General features: G+C 53.5%; 1 protein-coding gene across 1 annotated transcript in view; it reads left to right on the forward strand.

Annotated features, from left to right (window-relative positions):
- Nucleotides 1-13,824, forward strand: part of CD247 (CD247 molecule) — a gene marked incomplete at its 5' end in the record, with an annotated part of 76,561 nt that extends 62,737 nt beyond the window's left edge. The window contains 7 exons of the mRNA XM_079726372.1: nt 7,364-7,467; nt 8,655-8,711; nt 9,292-9,372; nt 9,945-9,977; nt 10,792-10,848; nt 12,367-12,408; nt 13,670-13,824. Coding sequence (XP_079582498.1) covers nt 7,364-7,467; nt 8,655-8,711; nt 9,292-9,372; nt 9,945-9,977; nt 10,792-10,848; nt 12,367-12,408; nt 13,670-13,735 — 440 coding nt within the window. The 3' untranslated portion in view covers nt 13,736-13,824. The remainder of the gene's footprint in view (nt 1-7,363; nt 7,468-8,654; nt 8,712-9,291; nt 9,373-9,944; nt 9,978-10,791; nt 10,849-12,366; nt 12,409-13,669) is intronic.
- Between the last annotated feature and the right edge of the window lie 1,914 nt (nt 13,825-15,738).

Genomic DNA, 15,738 nt, shown 5'->3' on the forward strand with positions numbered 1-15,738 from the left:
AGAGCTTACCAGCCCGTCCCATTTACCTCACCCACCCTGGGAGGTAGCTACGATTATCCCGTGTTCACACAGCTAGTTAAGCAGCAGAGCCAGGTCTCAAGTTGTCTACCTTCAAAGGATTAACTCTTGCTGTGATGCTAAAGTGCTTCGTATGAAGGCAGAGACAAGCTGGTCATGGGTGGGATTTTAAAGGCCCTATAGACGTGGGAGAATCTGTGTTCTTTGTGCTTCTGGAGGCAGAACTAAGACCAAAGTTTTTTGTTTTGTTTTTTTTTTTTTTTCGCCGTACGCGGGCCTCTCACTGTTGTGGGCTCTCCCGTTGCGGAGCACAGGCTCCGGACGCGCAGGCTCAGCGGCCATGGCTCACGGGCCCAGCTGCTCCGCGGCATGTGGGATCTTCCCGGACCGGGGCACGAACCCGTGTCCCCTGCATCGGCAGGCGGACTCTCAACCACTGCTCCACCAGGGAAGCCCCAAAGTTGTTTTTTAAAAGCTCCGAAAATTTGAGCTCTTCACCAGTAATTGATGGGTGGTGAGCTCCTGGTCACCTGAGCTATTCAAGCAGAGGCTGGAGGTATTAGAGAAGAAACTGCTACTAAAGGTAGGAAGCTCTGAATGAGAGAAACCCCAGACGCACCAGGATAAAGTGGAGAGACTGCATCAGATGACATTTGGGAACTTTCTCGCTGAGTGATCTTTCTGAGACTCCATTTCCTCCTCTGAATAGAACTGGCAGTCATTCTGCCCATATCATACAGCGTTGTTCTGGGGATTAAACCAGATAACACAAGGACAAAGAGTTCTCTAAACTGGACACAGTGCAAGTGTAAGTTACCTCGTTATCATTTGGTGAAGCCAGGAGTTCTCAGGATATCCACACACTACTGAGCTCCTGTTTTATACCAAGTGCTTTATACATATGCATTGTCTGGTTTTATCCTCATATACCCTGAAAGGTGGGTTGTTCCCTCTTGAGCTGGGGAAGCTGACCAGGTTCCATCCCCAACCTTGGCATGACGGGGTGGGAAGTCCTGGTCCACTCCTGCTGCTGCTTGTACCTTCAGAGCCTCTATCGTGGCAAAGAAGGTCACCTGACACCCCTGGGCTCAGCACGTGCCACCAGGCAGGGCGCTTCTCCACACACTGTTACTCATTTCATCTGCATAAGTATCCTGTGAAGTCAGTCTTATTATTAAAACCCCTTTTGCAGATGGAGGAATTGAAGCTCAGAGTGGTTAAGAAAGCTGTCCCAAACCACAAAGCCAGTAAGAAGCAGATTCAGAATTTAAATCTTAGCCTTTCTGGCTCTAAGGCTTATGTTCTCTCCTCTTCTCAAGTGGCCTCATATGTGCTAGGTGAGAAGGGGAAATAGGCTAGTGAAACCAAAATGCATCATCTGTGCTTTCCAGGGCTTGTCGGGGAGGGAGACACGATGTGAAAAGTTCACAAACTGCTGTGACAGTGTCAAAAGCCAGCAAACAGTAAGGGCTGTGAATTCAGAGCTAGGCGAAAACTCTGTGTCCTACACCTGAAGGTGAGGTGCACCTAAGGCAGAAAGGTTAGACAAGTACCTGGAATTGGGAGACTCAGTAATCCCATCCAGCTCTGCTGCTAATCTGCAGGTGTCCTCAGGGGAGGTACTTTGTTCCTCTGGTCTCAGTTTATCAACCTGTGAATTGGACTCAATAATAGCACCCTGCCTACCTTCTGGGCTCTCATGAGAATCAAACTTGATCAGGCACAGGAAGTCGTTTTAAAAGTACAGATTGGGGGCTTCCCTGGTGGCACAGTGGTTGAGTCCGCCTGCCGATGCAGGGGACACGGGTTCGTGCCCCGGTCCGGGAAGATCCCACATGCCGCGGAGCAGCTGGGCCCGTGAGCCATGGCCGCTGAGCCTGCGCGTCCGGAGCCTGTGCTCCGCAACGGGAGAGGCCACAACAGTGAGAGGCCCGCATACCACAAAAAAAAAAAAAAAAAAAAAGTACAGATTTGGGTTCAAATGGGAGGTATCCTTAGTAGTTGGATGTGAGGGAGTTCAGCAGATGCTCCGCTCCTAAAAAGGACTTGCTGGAGGGGGAGATGGGTACCAGTGTGTGTCTGCAGCTTCGGGCTACAGCAGGGCCAGGTTGATTAAGTCCTGTTCTCTGTGTTCGCGGAAGCTTACAGTCTGCCTGAGGGACAGAAAAACAATACAATTCAGATACATCTCACCCAGAGAAACCAGACCCTGTGAAGGGCAGGTGTCTCCTCCAGGCTGCCTTCTGGGGCCCCAGAATCTTCCAGTTAATGGTCAGTGCCATGAAACTTTCTGAACTCAGGGCTTTTATGAAGATGACAAAAGGGTGTATAGAGGTGGCTGGGTTCACTTTCACTAATAAGACTCATAACATTTTGATGGCAATGAACGTATGGACAGATACGCTGTGATCGGACTCCGGTTTCCCCTGGAGTCTCACAGGGCGTGTTCCAGGCATCCTGTGTCGACCAAAAAATAATGCAGGAGGCTGCAAATAAGGAAAGAGTTTATTTGGGGTCTTAAGTACTGGAATTCGGGAGACACAGATCCGGGTAACCCTGAAAGAGTGTTCAGAGGAAGAGAAAGCATCAGGGACTTATAAAGACGAACAGCCACCAAGCTGTTAAGAGTTGCCTGGAGAGAACTGTGATTGATTCTGACATGAGTTGGAAACTATTTGTCCTTAAGGAATCTCAAGTTGTTCTAGAGTGCGGGTCCCATAAGTAGATAGACTGTCATGTGTTATTTTAGGGTAAGGGTCCAAAAAGTATCTTGAGTTTCTGGCAGGTGTTCTGGATGACATCATCAGGTCAAAAGGTCAGATTCCATCCAGGCTGAGATGTGCATAAGTCACACTTTCTTAATGGTCTCCTGGCTCCATTTTAGAGAGCTCTCTTAGCAATGCTGACACAATTTTGATTTTCCTTTCACACCTGCTACCTGGCAGGAAGGCTCCAGCTTATCATGCTGTCGGCCCACTTCACCAGTGCCTACTTGATGGATGACAGTGTGATGACGGGGGGCTGGGAAACACCTGGAATCCAGGTTCCCGGTTCAGCCAGGCTCTGGCCATCTGGAGCGGCACCAAGTTTGTGGTGGGGATTGCAGTGAGTGTGCTGGCAGGCAGTCTCCTGGCTATGAGCAAACACAAGCTGCAGGCTGGGTCCCCTTTTGTCCCCAGTGTTCTAATCTCAGATCCACTGCGGGAAGTACCTGTGTATGCAGGGCCAGCTCTTCTGAAGCTCCAGCCTGCTTTTTCTCCAGGTGACATTAGGGTCGTGCTTTGCCCTGGAGTAACTGGAATCACCTCTAAATCGCCTCTTTCTCAGCCTGGCCACCTGGCGTGAGGCCTGATCCTGGAGCACCTGTAAGACCACTCCAACCCTGCAGCACCTAGATGTGTTCCAGCCCAGCTGGGCTTCAGTTTCCGTATTTGCCATGTGTCTGTCCGGACACGGGGGTCCAGGGAGCCTAGGGCTGTGGTCCGTGGATTGGGTCACCTGTTGCACCTGGGTAACGTGGACTGGGGCTGGGGAATTGGGGAAGGATTCCCTTTCTCAGCTTTGCTGAGTCTGCCTTGTGCAGGGGCCCACGGAGTGGCTTGTGGAGGCCCAGGTTGGATGGAAAAAGGATCATGGGTTCAGGTTCCACCCCTAGCTCTCACCCTGAAGCTCAGCTGGGAGCATCGCTTTCCTGCTTTGTCAGTAGGGTGAGATCCCCTATCACAGGGTCACCATCATGTCCAGGCCTGGGCTAGGAGGCTACTGTTAGGTTCTGTCTTCATTTTCCTCAACACTGCTTTTCTGCTATGAAGGGAAGGCAGCACCTCCTGAATGGGAAATCACGTGACTTAGATGCTTAGAATGCATCCTCTCATCAAATGCTCATCGGTTTAATCTGTGTCACCTCATGTGCAGGATCTGGCTACCTGTGCAGTTGTGAACACCCAGAAGTTAGGCAGATCAGTGTCCCTAGTCCTACCCAGTTTAAAAGTTCTTGATATGATTTGACCCTTTCTTCCTCAAATAAATGTATTGGTGGTGATTTGGAAAAAAAAAATCACGGTGATAACAATGGCTGATGTATGGAGCACTTATTACATGCCAGGTCCTGCACCCCGTGATAATTATCTTAATTAAGCTTCACCATCACCTAATGAGACAGGTAATATTACTATCCCCATTTTACAGATGAGGAAACTGAGACTTAGAGAAGTTCAATAATACACAGTTCAGAAGTACACAAAAATTACAGTGCATGTGAGTCTTTAATTTTGTTCTTTGTCTCTGTTTGGCATGGAATTTATACTTGTTATAGGGTATGGCTGTATCACTATGGAAGGCTGCACCCGAGTGATGCTGCAGCTCTGAATCTCAACCCTGCTGTGCACTGGCCCATGCTCATGCCCAGGCCCTACCCCAGACCAATTAAATGAGAACCTGGGGGCATAAGGGAGTGGGCTAATTCTAATATGCAGCCAGGATTGAGAGTGAGAATGCTCAATCAGTATCTGGGTACTAGTTCAAATGCTGGGGTTCTCTGGGGTGCTGTGGACTTGGGACAGGGGATGGGAAGCGTGAAGTAAAACAGCTTCTCCACTTGTCTAGGAAAACAGCCACCATATAACCCCATTAAATACCTCTCTTTGGGACCGAATGTGGTGGGGATAGAAACAGCATGACAAATGGCTCATGGAAGGAGGCGAACAGGTCTCTGCCTTGGGGATGGTGGGGGGCTGGGAAGAAGCTGGAACCGGGAGTGTCTATGGCTCCTGCCTTTGAGTTGTCATCTTGGAAAGCTGCCTGCTGTTCAAGGGAAGCCCCTCCACCCTGGGTGTGGCCTCATGAGCTAAGCCATAAGCTCCATGAGAGCAGGGACTCAGAAGACCCTACCCAAATGCTAGACATCATTAGCCTTATGGGGGAAATTTACAAAAACACCTACCAATACATTCTCTCATTTGATTCTCACCACACCCTTAAGATAGACGTGATTATCTGCCATTTTACACATGGTGAAACTGAAGCCCAGAGAGGTAAGGGGACTTGCCCAAGACCACACAGCTACTTAGTGGCAGGGGAGGGACTAGAACACATCTGATACCCAATCCAGGGCTCTTTCTATTTCAATATCCCCTGACATCAAGCAAAAGGCCAATAAATATTTAATTAGTCACGTAATTGAATTAGGTCCTGGGTCCCTTCAGGGAGCTTTCTGGATGATTGCTGCCTTCCTCAGTCCCATTCCTCCCTGCATGGGCACAGCTGGACTAGGCAGAGGGAAGCTTCCTACCCTGGGAAGCATGTGGCTATTAATAATACCCTTTCCTCGACCAAACCACACACAGCATACTTGTCTTTGGTCATAAAATCATGCTGCTCTTTGAAAAGGAAGAAAGAAAGAAAACCTTTTTCTATTACTTATCTCTGGGGAGGCGCCCAATCTCCTCCCCCACTGCACTGGCTCTGCACAACACCAAGAAATATTTCTTCTTGTTTGTTATAAATTTACTGTCTGGTAATTCTTCTGTTCTCATTTTATGTGACAGGCAACTGAGCTATTGTCTCCCAACCCTTTTTCTGAATCTCAACCACCCCCATAAATTGCCGCTGTCACCTCCTCTCCAGTCCTAAAAGGAAAGACCTTCACCCCAGCTTTGGTGGCCTTTGCTGGGGGCTGGCTTGTCTCCTTGGACTTCGGACACCCACCTTTGGTCAGCAGGGGCTTCCGGCACTGCCTCAGGGCCAGAAGGCAGGCCAACCTCGTGTAGGGGGCCTGGCATCTTCCCTGAAAATTCCATGTATCTAATGAATGTCTCCCCTGTGCTCTGTGCTCTGATGCTGGGGGTGCAGGAAGAGGCAAGCGTGAAGAAGATGCAGCCATTGTTCTCCAGCACTTACTCCAGCCTAGATGGAGGGGAATTTCATAACCCATCAATCCATCACACACTGAATTCTCACTAGGGGCTGTGATGGCGGAACCTGAGTCCCATTCCAGCAGCTGAGTGGAGCGGGTGGTGCTAGCAATGGTAGGCGGGGAAGAGGAACCAGCCCCAGCAAAGGCAGGTGGGTAGAGCAGGAGGAGCAGTGTGGGGAGAAGGCGTGCTGGGGCCTGGACCTGGGCTGCCAAGTCAGGGCTGGACTTTGCTCAGGAAGACCGGCTCGTGGATGGTTTCTGAGAAGGGGCTATGGGAAGTTTACAAAGAGATCAGCTGCCCGGCGCCAGGAGGGCCCCACAGTTAGGGAAGGAGTCAAAGGTTTGGGGACAGAGGGAGTCACGAGGTGGAGGTGGGGACTCTGGAGCAGCCTTGCATCACCTGCTGCCAGGGCTTGTGGCAGAAGCCGGTGGGGGAAAGGAGAGGAGACACGCTGCCTGGGCTGTCCTGGGCTGCTTCTCATTTGCTGTGTGCGTGCTCCTGGCGAAACCGGAGCTTCTCTGTGCCTCGGTGTCCGTGGGGGGCTGTTGGGAGGATCTGACAAGTTATTACATCAAAGCGGTGTCCGGCACCGAGTAAACACTAAAGAAATGTTACAGTTTGCACCCTGGTCAACAGAAGAGGCAGCTGAAATAGGGTAAATAACCTGCCCCAAGTCACAAAACTAGTAAGGATGAGACCTTGTTTCAGTGCACGTTATCCCATTCCCGTCGCCCCGACGTAGTCCTGCAGGCGGCCACGGGAGGGCGCCCCGGGCCCGGGAGAGACTGTGGCCGCGGGACCTCTGCTTCTCTGATACCAGGCAGGGGCGGAGTGAGACGCCTACTACGCCCCGTTTTACACCTGAGTTGCTGCACACATACCTGGTAGGAAGAACAGTCTAGACTGAAATCCGTGTCTCCTCACTCAGCGCAGTGAGCTTTCAAGTAGAAATGCTAACTTTTATTTAACCAGAATATTTACCGTACCTCTTTCCCCAACTCCGTTGTACTCCAGTTTGCACAGGACAGTTTCACCAAGGTTGTTACGGCAGTAGGGATTAGGGGCCCCTTGGTAATTTGGGGTGGCTTCCGGAATGCGTGGTTCAGGTGGGGCTCACACCCAGCTGGGCTCCCGTGTCGTGAGGCAGCCGCCCTGTGCACGGTGGACAATTTCACCTTCCATTCACCTTCCTGCCTTCCAGGCTTTGTGGCCCTACCGGGTGCCATGTCCACTGTTGGGGCAGGTTAGGTTTTCCCAGGGGCTGGTCCAAGGTGGGGAGAGAGGTTGTGCAGGTGGGGTATGGAGAGTGGACCCAGCACCCTGTCGTGATTTCCTTGACCCTTCAGGGGACCCCGCCTGCCGCCCCCGGGGGTTGTGAGGGCATGTTCCACCACCTGAGCCTGGCTGACCAATCTCATCTCTCGACACAGCGGCACAGAGCTTCGGCCTGCTCGATCCTAAACTATGCTACCTGTTGGATGGGATCCTCTTCATCTACGGTGTCATTGTCACTGCCCTGTTCCTGAGAGCGAAGGTGGGTACCACTGGGCTCTGGGGGGAGGGCATGGGCTCCCCAGCTCGGTGGATGTTCAGAGGGCCTTGGTGCTGGAAAGTCTCAAGCGTGGGTGGTACCTGAGTCTTGGTGTACATGGGCAAAGCAGGGACCAGCCAAGTGTGCCCACTGCGGGGGTGGGGTGGGGAAGGGGGCGATGTCTGGCTGAGTGGGACAGAGTGGGATGGTGAGCCTCGTGCTGGCGCCTTAGTGAGGAGACACACAGATGTGTGAACATCAGAGCGTCCCAGGGCAGGGTCTCTGCTGGCAGGAAAGGGGGTTATGCTTCAGGCAGTGAAGAGCGGGGAGGTGGGGACCTCTTTCCAGATTCTGCTGTCCAACTTCTGACCCGTGCTCGGCCCGCCTTTTCTCTTCAAACCTGTTTGCTTATCAGTACGAGGGAGGGTTGGCTCAGAGCGTGGGTTTTCACCTAGTGCCCTGCAGACCCTGCATTTCTTGGACGGGCTGGGGCTGGGGGTGGCCGTGGCATGGGCAGAGGATGGAAGGACTTCCGGAACGGAGGCCTCAGTCGTTATCACTTCCGTGCCTCAACCCATTTCTCTTTTGCATTTTGGACTTTGGCAAAAGATTTTATTATAAGAAACAGTGTCTTGTGGATTTTCTTAAGTTTGAGCAACGCTGCCCTAAATGATCTCTCAGGTGGTTCCCAATGCTCTGAATCTGCAAAACCGCGCAGTTTCAGCTGAGGGGCATGAACTGAAAACAGATTGAGGCCATGCGCCCGGGGCAGGTCCTCAGGACACAGTGCCACACGGAAAGCACCCTGCTGCAGAGGTTAAGATAGGAGGTGGCACCTTGCGCAGCCACCATCCTCCTCGAGGTGTCCTCCGAGACCCTGGGAGGAAGGGGCCTGGAGCACCTTCCGGAACCCAGGGGGCGCGGCCCGCGAGCCCGGCGCTTCTGCGCACGCGCGAGGGGAGGGCCAGGGACCGGAAGCTGCGGCTAGTGCCGCCGACTCCTGCGGTGGCTGCGCTTGACCTCAGGGAGGTGTAAGGACAGTTGAGCTAAGAAAAGAAGCTGCCGCGCCACCGGCTCCCGCAAGGACCCAGCCCCCCCTGCAGGCAGGGCGCGCGCCGTTGGCCGTCGAGGAGCGGAGCGAGGCTGCCTGCGCAGACAGTAACACGCTTTCTCTCCTCTTCTCCACCCAGTTCAGCAGGAGTGCCGACGTCCCCGCCTACCAGCAGGGCCAGAACCAGGTCTATAATGTAAGTCCGCCTCTCCCGTAGAGCCCGGTCTAGAGAAAGTGCGGTCCTCTGCTGGGACGTGGGGAAAACAGCGGCCGGGGCTCGGTTGTAGGTCTCGTCCGCGGCTGCCAGCCCTGCAAGTTGTTTTAACCTCCCTGGGGCTCAGTTTCCTAACCCCGAAAACGGGGATAGTCGTGGTGCCTGCCTCGGGTTGGGGGGGAGGGTTCTCTGAGGATGCGGCGCGCTAGCGGTGTGATGCCCGGCAAGCGCCTGCGCAGTGTAGGGCCTGCCCCTAGCGAGCCCCCCGCCTGGCAGCGGTTTCTCAGGCTGGAGGGGTGGAGTGGAGGAGGAAAGTGTAGAATCTTCCCTTTGGTGGAGAAGCGACTTCACGCTCTCCGTGCAATGGGACTTTGAATTGATGATCCACCCCCGCCGCCATGGTAATAAGTTCTTTGAGATGTTCTCCGAGATGACGGAAGCCGATGGATCTCCCAGTCCGTGCTCGTTTGTGAGCCACCACCCAGAAGGAACTCCCAGTCCTACTGGCCCCATCCTCCTGAGCTTCTCTTTCCGGTCTCTGACGCTTTTCCCTCTGTTTCAGGAGCTTAATCTAGGCCGAAGAGAGGAGTATGACGTCTTGGATAGGAGAGGGGGCCTGGACCCTGAGATGGGCGGGAAACCGGTACGGCCTTGCTGTTTCTGCGTGTGTGTGTGTGTGGGGGGCTCAGCTGGGCAGTGAGGAGAGCGCTTCTCAGTGCCAGCACACGCTGCCACTATGCCGGACCCTGACGTGCGAGAGGCCTGGCCGTGCAGGCAGATGGGGGTCCCGTTTGCCGCTGCCTCTCTCCTCCTTCGCCCTTGGGCTCCCGCCTGCATCACAAGGGGCCTCACACACATTGACGCGGCAGGCAGGCCCTTATGCCGGGCTCCCAGCACCTCTGTCCTTTTCGGCTGTAGACTCCACACCCTGTGGGGAGGGGAGCGGCTGGAGGAGGCCCGAGTGGGGTCTTCTTAAGAGCAGAGCTCAGCCTGGGCGTGAGAGAGCGTGTCCGAGTGCACGAGGGAATCCGAGGCGTGGTGTCGCCGTGAGGGCCTGTGAGTGGCGGAGCACAGCTGCGGGAGCACGGGGAGGGCACGGGCGGATGGCAGAGCCCACAGAGTGTGGGGAAGGGGCCTGGGGAGGGCGCTGAAACTCTCCTGGCCTGGATCCCTGTCTCTCCATCTCTAACTTCTTCCCCTCGTCTCTCCCGGCAGAGGAAGAAGAACCCGCATGAAGTCGTGTACAATGTGAGTAGAGGGCGAGGCACAGTTTTCACTGGAAAGTCGGAGGGTGGGGCTGGGGGAGGGCCCTGGGTGACGGCTTTGCTCCCTTCTCCGTGGTCTTTGCCTGACTTGACCTTCACTTCCCTGGCCAGATAGTGCCTCACCTGCTTGCTGCCTGCAGTGGCTGCTCGTAGGAAGGCCCCTTGGCTTGCCTGCCTTCCTTCGGCCCCTAAGCCTGCTGCGGGAGTTCCCGGGTCAGCCTGGTGGGGACCTGGGGGGACAGCGAGGTCAAGCTGGGCAAGCCCCTCTGAGGGGCTGCTGTTCCTAGGGGCCGGAGGAGTGTCCTGAGTGTGGCCTCTCGTTGAAAACGTCACCATCCTGGGTGTTGATCTGGGTCTGCCACACGGGACCATTGCAGAGGTTCAGCTACTGCGAAGAGAGCTACTCTCCCTCCCTCCTGCCGTTGGCTCGCGCACAGCCACGGTGTTGGCTGTGTGAAGAGACAACTTGCTCAAATAAATGCTTCTGGGGGGCTCTGGGGTGAGCCCTTGCATTGTCCAACATGCGTGTCCTTTGGCTAGGACTCCACATCTTATCTTTTTGAACCTCACCTGAGCTTCTGAGCTCAGTGCAAAGGGCTGGCAGCTCAGAGAAGATTCCAGAGGGCTGAGGAGGGCGGGGGGGTTGGAGCTGGTTATTGGCAGAATGTTTGAATCTCTGGAGCCTTGAATGTGGAACCCCCCCACCAACTGGGGAATCCAGAGGTTTCCTTTTGTAGGGGAGCCCACTGTTTTCTACATCAGTTGGTAACATCAGTGTCTCATGCTCTCTTCTTCAGGAGCTGCGAAAAGACAAGATGGCGGAGGCCTACAGTGAGATCGGGATGAAGGGCGAGGTGAGTGTTGCTCTTTCTTCATTCCCAAGGATTGGGTGGTATGTGGGATGCGCCCCAGAGAGTCCCATCCCTTCCTCCTATCACCTGCAAAAGCCCATGTGGTGGCTGCCAGAGGCAAAGGTTAATCCAGCTGTCCTCCATTTGATAGTATATTAGGTACTCGGAAAGTGCTGATACCATTTTAGGATTAAAAAGCAAGTTAAATACGAAGATGGTCTGTGCTTTGCAAAAACAGGCCAAGTCTGTCCACGTTAATAATAATTATCAAGTGAGTAATGTGTGCCAGTGTATGTTCAGCACTTAGGATGGTGGAGCCCCTTGTTCATAAATGATTAAGAATTTCCCAAAGTGAGAGCAGGGCACTGAATCCTAAGTTTGATCTCCGCGTGACCGCGTAGGTGGCGCACCCACAAAGCTGGCCTGGCCCGTGCTGTACCAGGTAGATGGTCTCATTTAATTCTCACAATAACCCAATGGCAAGTGTGTACCCGCCAGGCACAGGAGGCCCAATAACTTACCCAAGGTCACGTAGCTGGTGATGAGGGAGCCAGAATCTGAACGGGCTCTACAGCCCGAGCTTGTCCCCACGACCTAGTTGCCGTTCCCAGTGAGCATTGATGATTAGCCAAGAATTTTCTTAAAGATTTGTTTTATTGAAGTATAGTTGATTTACAATGTTAATTTTTTACTCTATAGCAAAGTGATTCATTTATACATATATCTCTGTACTCTTTTTCATCTTCTTTTCCATGATGGTTTATCACAGGATATTGAATATAGTTCCCTGTGCTATACAGTAGGACCTTGCTGTTTATCCATCCTATATATACTAGGTTACACCTGCTAATCCCAGACTCCCAGTCCTGTCCTCCCCCACCCCCTCCCCCTCGGCAACCACAAGCCTGTTGTTCTCCACGTCTGTGAGTCTGTTTCTGTTTTGTAAATAAGTTCATTTGTATAATTTTTTTAGATTCCATATATAAGTAATATCATATAGTATTTGTCTTTGCCTGGCTTGCTTCCATGTCTTGGCTATTGTAAATAGTGCTGCAGTGAACAGCGGGGTCCATGTATCTTTTTGAATTATAGTTTTCTCCAGATATATGCCCAGGAGTGGGATTGCAGGATCATATGGTAACCCTGTTTTTAGTTTTTTGAGGAACCTCCATACTGTTTTTCCTAGTTAGCCAAGAATTTTGAGAGCTGCAGGGAGGCCTGTTTATTCCAAGCAGTGGCAGCGTGGCCAGCTCCAGTGCGGCCCACATCCAAGAATCTGATGCCTCTGAGGATCTGAGTCAGGCACAGCAAACCTGGGCCGCATCAAAGCCAGGCCTCAGCTTACTCTGCGGAGGCCCAGGTCTGACCAGTGACCTGAGGACCCTTCTCTCCCGGGGCAGGGGTGCTGACTGGGAGACAGTCACCTCTGACTCTCTGGGGGTCCTATGAGTAGGACTCTTGAGCAGGAAGGCTGCTGCTGACTCTCTGACTTTCTAGCCTTTTCTTGTCTCACTCCCACAGAACCAGCGGCGAAGAGGCAAGGGACATGATGGCCTTTACCAGGTGAGTGCTGCTGGCCCTTCTTCCCAGGGTGGCACCATCTAACCAGAGCCAAGGTCAGGCTCCCTTGCTTTGCTTGTTGGCAGTGCCAGCTCTTGTCAACACCTGGGCTGGGGAAGCCCAGGGCACCCATTCAGGCCTGTGGTGACTCTTCTGCTAGTCAGCCCCTGGGGCAGGGATGGAATTCAGCCATTCAAGCAAATGACTTGGTTCTAGTCAGGAGGCCGTGGGAGCCCCTGGGGGGAACTGGGCACAGCAGACAAGTGGCAGCTGCCCAGAGGCTGTGTGGTCTTGAGCAAAGGGCAGATGCAGGCAAAGGACACCACACAAGCCACTTCCTGCCTCTTTCACCGCTGCTCTGGGCCCTTGCAGAAGCCTTGCTCTGCCTTGTATCCTCACACCTAATAGGATGGGAAGATGGGTGAGAAGATTGAAGTAGACAAATTAAGAAAAATAACTTTAAAAAGAAAATGTTATTGTAGTCAGGTGCCTAGTTTTTGCAAATCAGGGTGAATAATTATGCAAACTAAGCGCAGCCAACCTACTTCTCTAAAATATAATCCCCAGTGGGTTCTTACTTGGTTCTTTCTGCCTCACTGGGGCTGTTCACAGCTTGCTTGATTGACTGCAAAGTTTCAGGCTACCTGGCTTCCCTGAGTTCAGAGTGATGTCAAAAGGGCCCCCAAATTTTACTGCGTGTGACTGCTGTTGATCTGTCTCCTGGACCAGAGAGGGAGACGTTCCGGTGAGATTGGGACCAGCCTGCCTGTTCCCTGACAAAGAACATAACTGTAGTAGCATGGCCTGGGAAGGAGGCTCGGGAGGGTGGGGGCCAAGGAGCCACTCTCTCCCCCGTGACAAGTCCCGGCTTCCTGGAGGCCCGGCTATCGGGGACAGTACGCTGTCTGGAGCAGGTCTGAGGTCTCCCTGCTGATTCCCAGCTCAGTGTCCCAGCTGGGCGACTCTCCTTCCTCTGTGGTCTGACAGGCAACTTTGTAGGGCACAGTATTTGGGAAGCCAGGAGAAGGTGAGAATTTACCTGGGAAGGAATTGCACCAAGGCCATTCCCAGTGGGACACAGGACCATCTCTGCTGCAGCTGCATGGGCCAAGGCCCCACCTGTGGCATGAGGGGACAGTTCCTGGGCCTCTGAGCTGGGCAGGAGATCACAGGCCAGGCTGCAGCAGACACCTGTTGGCCTCCAGGTAGGCTCATGCCCACAGAGCTCCTGACCCCCTCTTCTGTTCTGATTTGCTTTCCCCAGGGACTCAGCACGGCCACCAAGGACACCTATGCTGCCCTCCGCATGCAGGACCTGCCCCCTCGCTAACAGCACCTGGAATTTCACCACTCACAGGCCAGACCTGCAGATGCCCAGATTGTTAAAGACACAGGATAAAGTATTTACAACCCAGTTCACTCATATTTCTCCACCACCCAAGTATTCTTCTTTATGATCGGGATGCTTCAAGTTGTAACATGCGGTCATATCCAATTCCAAACTGTCACACAGAATTTCTTTCCTGGACGCCGGGAGGGAGTGCGTCCCCCAGGCCCTGTCCTTGAGGAGCCTGCTGGGAGTGCAGCATGTTCCGGGGTTTTCTGCTTCCTGGAGGCTGTGGGCAGGCCCCGTTCCCAGTGGCTCTGGGCTCTTACCTGGGGGACGGGCACCCTCCTTCTCAAACACAGCTGAGGAGTTCAGGCTGTGTTCTGTAAAGTCGCCAGAGGAACCACAGATGTTAACGCGTGTCCTGATGGTCTGTATTGTTCTGTCAGTATTTGAGTGGCTTCGCTCCTGCTGTAAACTTGGCTTCTGTTGTCAGCGTAGCCCATCGTTCCACGGTAACTGGTGATGGGCCAGGGAGGCTGTGGTGCCTCCCTGTGAAGGGTGAGGGCACAGGGGAAGGGGGGGTAGGTAGCAGCTGGTGGTGGCTGAAGAGGGGCAGCAGTGGTGGATCAGGGACGGGAGCTGGGGAGCCCGAGGCCTGGGGGCGCAGGAAGGGGCCCTCCTGCGATCAAGCGTACGTTCCCCGTGAGAGAACTTGAGTGCCAGGGCCTGTGGGGACCGAAAAATGAAGACGCCCAGCCTTGCCCTCCCGGAGCCCACACTCTCACAGGGAAGCGAGCTGTGAAGAGTCCGGTGTGGAAGAACACAGCAGTGTCATGGCTGACTACGAACAAGGTGAGGGGGCAGCGAGACCACATTCTTTGCAGGCACTTGGGCACCTCACGCTGAGTGAAAGACACAGCCGTACTGGGAAAGGCCTCAGAAGACTCCGCACCACTCAGACCTAGAAAGATCCCAAAGCACAATGGCACGGTGGGAAAAGCCCCAGCTGACTTAACTGGAACAGGGCCGTGTGATAAAAGGGCACGCGGCTATGGATAGAAAACCCTCTTTGCTCTGCTCGGTCTTAATTTATACTGGTTTGCTAGAGCCTTACTTTTTTGCATAATAAATGCTTCAGTGAAATGCTGCTTTACCGTAAGCTTTATTTCGGCAGTCAAGCCTGTAATGGTCATTTAATCATCAGGCGATCAGCCTGCTGTGGGAGAGAACAGGGTGGCTCCTTGGAAAATGCAGGCGAGCCGGGTGCATACAGTGGCCCAAACAGGGGCTGTGCTTGGGGCAACATGGTGTCCGGATACGCCAGGAGTCCTTACGCAGGAACCAGGAGGAGGTGATGGGGAGCTCCCTGGGTGCAGGGCTCACAGCACTGAGCTGGCTTGTGGCGTGCCGGAAAGAGCAGGAGAGAGGCCAGCTGAGCATCAGGGCATCAGAAAGAGGGAGCATCGTTGTCAGAGGGTGTCTGGGGGTTATGAACAGCTGCTGATGCCACAGCACAAAACCTCAGTCTGGGGAATTCCCTGGCGGTCTAGTGGTTAGGGCTCTGTGCTTTCCCTGCAGGGGGCCTGGGTTCGATCCCTGGTCAGGGAAGTAAGACCCCCACAAGCTGCAAGACACGCACGTGGCCAAGAAAACAAAAACAAAAACAGGAACCTCAGTCCGTAGGGTTTGGGGAAGGAGAGGGGACAACAGGTCTTTTAGGTCAGGTTCTCCCACAAAAAGTGACCCTGTCCCCAGCAGTATTTCCTCTAACTGCAGTGGCTGTTTATAAGGCCCTAACTCATCAGGCCACCAATTAATACTGGGTAAAGACTTTGAAATCAGAAAAGACTTTGAAATCGAAGGCCATGGCTATCAAAAGCCCCTGAGCATTTGGGATTCCAACAGGAGTGATGTGCATCTCTGCCAGGAGAGAAGGCATTCGATTCATACCCTGGCCTCAGAGGGGAATTCAATTCCATTCACCAAGTATTGACCTAGCACCT

This window comes from Hyperoodon ampullatus, assembly GCF_949752795.1.
Source record: "Hyperoodon ampullatus genome assembly, chromosome: 2".
Taxonomy (NCBI): Eukaryota; Metazoa; Chordata; class Mammalia; order Artiodactyla; family Ziphiidae; genus Hyperoodon; species Hyperoodon ampullatus.